Source organism: Arachis duranensis, chromosome 3 (genome assembly GCF_000817695.3).
Source record: "Arachis duranensis cultivar V14167 chromosome 3, aradu.V14167.gnm2.J7QH, whole genome shotgun sequence".
Taxonomy (NCBI): Eukaryota; Viridiplantae; Streptophyta; class Magnoliopsida; order Fabales; family Fabaceae; genus Arachis; species Arachis duranensis.
The window spans coordinates 25,211,976-25,217,721 of NC_029774.3; the positions used below are offsets into that span (position 1 = coordinate 25,211,976).

Below are 5,746 nucleotides of genomic sequence, written 5' to 3' on the forward strand. Positions count from 1 at the left end.
GCCTTGCCCCGCCAAAACCCGCCAATTTGGCAGTGCGAGTTTGACGAGTTTTTTTAATTTGGCGGGCTCCAAATCCTAGCCCATTAATTTTATAATAGTAACCACTCTTTTATTTAATAAAAAAAAAAGAAAAATAAAAAGTTTTGGCCCGGCGAACCAGCTTGCCCTGCCCCGCCAAAATTCGCCAATTTGGCAGTGCGAGTTTGACGAATTTTTTTAATTTGACGGGCTCCAAATCCTAATCCAACCCGCTTTTTTTAGCGGGTTTAGCGGATCATTCCAACGGACTCGACCTGTTTTGCCATCCTAGATAAAACCCCCACAACGACCGGCATCATGCACACTTCTTTATTTTTTTAATTTTTAATTTTTAATTTTTAATTTTTTTAGATTCTCACTGCTCTCGTTGTTTGACCGTGTGACTCGTGAAGTTAGAAACTAGAAGTCTAGAACTACACATGGTGTATTGCATGACACAAGCGCATTTGGAAAATTGAAGTAGAAATAGAATTGTATTGTTAGTCGTTCATGGGCCTAATTTTTTAAAAGCTAAAACACTTTTTCTTCATTATTTTGTTTTTGGATTACAGTTGTCAACCACGAGCATATTTTATATAGTTAAGATGAATCATGCATAAATATTACGATTTTAATTAAGAAATCTATTCAGTTAATATAACTTAATTTTTCTGAAATTATTTTTTAATATTAAATTTTAAATCTTAAATTCTTTAAAAATATAAGAGTTAAAAAAAATTATATGTAAAATAATTGACTAATGTTAACTAATTAAATTTAATGAGTGTAATTTCTCACTTTATTACTATCTTTATTTAAAAAAAAAAAAAACATGTTTTTGCCTGATAATCCCTGCCATATATAGAATATTTGAACCATAACGTGTGAAACTAATTAGTTGAGTAATTGTTTCAACATACATATACTTGATATCTCTTATCTTATCTATTAAATTTTATCTATGATGACAAATTGGGAACAGGTTGCAGAAATATTAGTGAAGAGGGGGTTAATAGAAGCAGTAATATTGATTAGAGTGATTTTGTGGGTATTAGCAACAAGGTTGGGGACCTTGTTGCTTTGTGGGTCGCTCAGCTTTGGTGGCAAATGGCCCTTTATCAATAACTTCTCAAACATGGGTTTGGAGAAAAGAGAAAAGGTGGTTCAGAAATGGCTGAAGCATAGGTTCCTTACACCTATAAGACTTGCATTTGCTTACATCAAAGTCTTGTGCGTCTATTGTTTCTTCTCTTCGGTATGTACACTTCTATACTTGGACCTTATTCCATAGTCATCTTCATGTTATATATATATCATGAGTTCATGTTATCAAAGATTATTTAAGTGCCCAAAATAAAAACATCAAACAAATAATAATCAATTATGCTATGCATATTAAAAATAAATCAGGCACCGCATAGCAATAATATTGGGTGATTCATAATTTTTTTCATAATGTTACTGTAAAAAAGAGTTTGATTATTCTGACGGCGGTTGATTAAGTAGTTAAATAATATACATAAATTAATATATAAAAATATAAAATGACTAATTTAGTAATTGATTTTTATAATATAAATAATATTTCTTAATAACAATATGTTATTTGTATAAACTTTTATTTATATAATAATATGTTATTTTTGATACACTAAATTTTTATTTATGCTAAGAATAATGTTATAGAATTAATTTTTTAACATCAACTGATATTTTAAAAATTATTTTGTTTATTTTAAATTTTAAATTTTAAATTTTAAATAATAAATTTCTAAACTTAAATACTAAAAATTTTTCAATGTAATATTTGAAAAAAGTCCAAGAGCCAACATAATTTATTATTTTTTATTTTAATCTATCAATTCAACAACAAATTTTTAGCCGACACTTTTAAATATTAGTATGATGAACTGTTGGACAAAAATAATAAATTAGTATTCCTTGTAACATTCCTCAATATAGTATAGTTTGTGAGAATTTTAACAAAATTCTTGAACTTTTGCAGGTTGATGAGAAGGGAGACAATCCAGCATGGAAAGCCATTGGGTATGAAGTAGCTGCTGATGAAAAACAGAAGAATGTCTCCAACAATAAGAGGCCTCTTCAGAAAGGGATCATAGAAACAATGCAAGAACAATCTGACTCAACTCTTCAACAATCCCTTGCCAAGAAAGGCCTCAACGTTACAATGGACACCAAAACCAACACCCTCAAACTCAAATGCGATGCAGTGGTTGTTGGCTCCGGTTGCGGCGGAGGCGTGGCCGCTTCAGTTCTCTCGAGTGCCGGCCACAAGGTGGTTGTTCTTGAGAAAGGAAACTATTTCGCTTCCCAAGACTATTCGTCTCTCGAAGGCCCTTCCATGGATCAATTGTATGAAACTGGAGGGATCCTTGCTTCAGTGGACTCTAGAATTCTGGTTCTCGCAGGATCTACTGTTGGTGGCGGTTCTGCTGTTAACTGGTCGGCGTGCATCAAAACGCCGCAAAATGTGATGAAGGAGTGGTCCGAGGAACACAAGCTTCCCCTCTTTTCGAGTTTAGAGTATCAATCTGCAATGGAAACCGTGTGTGAAAGGATTGGTGTCACAGAATTTTGTAAACAAGAAGGTTTCCAAAACCAAGTGCTGAGAAAAGGGTGTCAGAATCTTGGACTCAAGGTTGATTACGTTCCAAGAAACTCGTCCGGGAATCACTATTGCGGTTCGTGCGGTTATGGTTGTCCGAAAGGAGAGAAGAAAGGGACCCAAGAAACATGGCTTGTGGATGCTGTTGAGAGTGGCGCGGTGATCATTACAGGGTGCAAAGCTGAGAAATTCTTGCTTCAAACAAACACTAACGGACGAAGAAGTGAAAGAAAGAACAAGTGTTTTGGAGTTTTGGCCAAGGCTTTAAGCAGTAGAATCACAATGAAGCTCCAAATTGAAGCCAAGGTAACAGTTTCTGCGGGTGGAGCACTTCTTACACCGCCATTGATGATTTCGAGTGGCTTAAGGAACAAGAACATTGGTAGGAACCTTCATCTTCACCCTGTTCTAATGACTTGGGGATACTTCCCTGATTCGAATTCGGAGTTGGAGGGTAAAGTCTTTGAAGGAGGAATAATCACATCGGTCCATAAGGTTCCTCCAAGAGACTCTGAATCATCAGATACACGAGCTATCATCGAAACGCCTCTGCTTGGACCGGCTTCTTTCGCTTCACTGTGTCCATGGGAATCAGGACGAGACTTCAAAGAGAGAATGCTTAAGTACCCGAGAACTTCGCATTTAATCACAATCATTAGAGACACGGCTTGTGGGGTGGTTACTTCAGAAGGAAGGATCAGTTATAAACTATCCGAAATGGATAAAGAGAACATGAGGATTGGGCTTCAGCAAGCTCTGAGGATTCTGATAGCCGCGGGGGCTGTGGAAGTAGGAACACACAGAAGTGATGGGCAGAGAATAAAATGTGGCGACATAGGTTATGGTAAAATTGAAGAGTTTCTGGACAGTGTTTGGCCCATGGAGGGCGCGCTGTCGCCGGGCGAGAAGTGGAACATATACTGCTCGGCGCACCAGATGGGGAGCTGTAGAATGGGAGCCACTGAGAAAGAAGGGGGTGTTGATGAGAATGGAGAGAGTTGGGAGGCAGAAGGGTTGTTTGTTTGTGATGCAAGTTTGCTTCCAAGTGCAGTTGGTGTCAATCCCATGATCACAATCCAATCAACTGCTTATTGTGTCTCAAATAGGATTGTTGATTATCTTAAGAATCTGTGAATTGCTTCGTTAAAGGGATAAAAAATAAATAAATATTCACCCAAGTTTATTTTATGCTATTTTTATTGTCTGACCAAATATATCTTTGATATGGAACAACTTTTAGGACATGTTGAATTACCAAACAAAAATGTTAGGTGTTTAAATGTTTTTATTAACCAAGCTAATTAAGTTATTATGATAAATTAGAATTTGTATGATGATATGTGTCAAATTAGTGTGAACTACTTAGCTATTAGTTTTGATTATTTTTGTGCGGCAAAAATAAAATAGTGTGTGTTATTTTTACTTTGTTTGATTTACACATATAATGTGGTATGTTGTTTGCAATGTTCCTCATTAAACTTTCAAGAGTTATTGCATTCAAATTCGATTTGCACCTCTTGCATTTAAGGGCAGCATTCTATGAACACAAAGAAAATGTGTTGGGTATACTCAAAGATTGTCGTACTGCATTCTTTGTGGATCCTAACCACCAAAAAATGTTGGAACTGCACATCAGAATTAATAGCCATGAGCCACGATGACATACCTAAAAAGAGGGTCAATAGTACCTTTGTATGTGTGTGTATTGGAAAATGGAATCTATAATGTAATATTGGCTTATAATGAATGGTGATTGGTTTACACACTATGAATAAAAAGAGAAAAAAAATGTGTAACAGAATTCAATAAAAGAATATACATATAAATTTTAGTATAGCAAAAATTTGTTTGCTATATTTTCAAAGTTTGTATGTTATGGTTCAAAAATTTGTAGGTGAATGCTATCATACCCATTCTAAAGTAACATGTAAGTTATCTCTGTCATATTCTAATTGAGCGTTTATTTTAGCCTAAGTTACTTTAATCTCATGATAATTAATAATAGCTTTGGAAGACGGTGACGGCCTGACAGAAGAAGAAAATGAAACACCCAATAAAACGGTGATACTTAGGAGGCACAACGACATGACAACAAAATGGGGAAGAGTAAACGCAATTAGAGAGAGTTGGAGTACCTTATGATTTGGGAAGAGAAAACAAGACACCCAATGAGACGGTGATGTTTGGAAGGCGTAACGACGACGACAAAAGAGTACAATGGGGAGGAGTAAACACAATTAGAGAAAGTTGGAGTACCTTTTCTAGAAGAATGATTTGGAAAGAGAAAATAAGACACCCAATGAGATGGTGATGCTTGGGAGGCGTAATGACAACGACGAAGGAGTGGAAAGGAGTAAAAGTAATGAGAGAGAGTTGGAGTACCTTTTCTAGAAGAATGATCTGAGAAGAGAAAACGAAACACCAATGAAACGATGATGCTTGGGAGGCGCAACGACGACGAAAGAGTGGAGAAGATAACTCAGGTTAAAATAAACACCCAATTAAAATATGACAGGTAACTTACACGTTATTTTAGAGAGGGTAGGATAACATTCACCAAATTTGTATATTATATACAAAAATTTATGTACTATATTAATAAGTTTTTGTTACATGCCAATTTTTATGTACTACAATTTAAAAATTTGTGTGTTTTCTAACAAAAATTTATATATTGCAGAAAATGTAGAAAAACTTATACATATAGTGCAAGCTCTTTGTATTATGTGCTAGTACTGGAACACGTGTATCATGTATTTTATTTTAAGAGTAATTTTTATTGTAGTTGAATTAACTTAGTTGAATTTAATTACCAAAAAAATTTGTATATATAGCACCACTCGTTATCAAATTATGCAAATATATTTGGTATATTAATTATCCGATTAAAAAACCATTTTTAAAGCGTTAAATATATAAATATAACAAAAAGACAAGAGAAAAATCACAGGTAGACAAAATTAAAATCTATTCCAAACATTAGGAAGACATTGGTGTTGAGCAAGGATTCGACCACGTAATTAATGTATAAGAATGACATTAAATTGTGATTTGATGGGTCTGTTAAACAAGAAGGGAAGTTGGATTGTGGTGGTTGTTGTG

The 5,746-nt window shown here is 34.7% G+C and overlaps 1 protein-coding gene across 1 annotated transcript in view; it reads left to right on the forward strand.

The window, feature by feature from the left end:
• LOC107478008 (long-chain-alcohol oxidase FAO1-like) overlaps positions 1–3,837 on the forward strand; it is a 6,462-nt gene extending 2,625 nt beyond the window's left edge. The window contains exons 2-3 of the mRNA XM_016098108.3: positions 1,001–1,273; positions 2,024–3,837. Of these exons, the coding sequence (XP_015953594.1) occupies positions 1,001–1,273; positions 2,024–3,778 (2,028 nt within the window). The 3' untranslated portion in view covers positions 3,779–3,837. The remainder of the gene's footprint in view (positions 1–1,000; positions 1,274–2,023) is intronic.
• Positions 3,838–5,746: the final 1,909 nt, after the last annotated feature.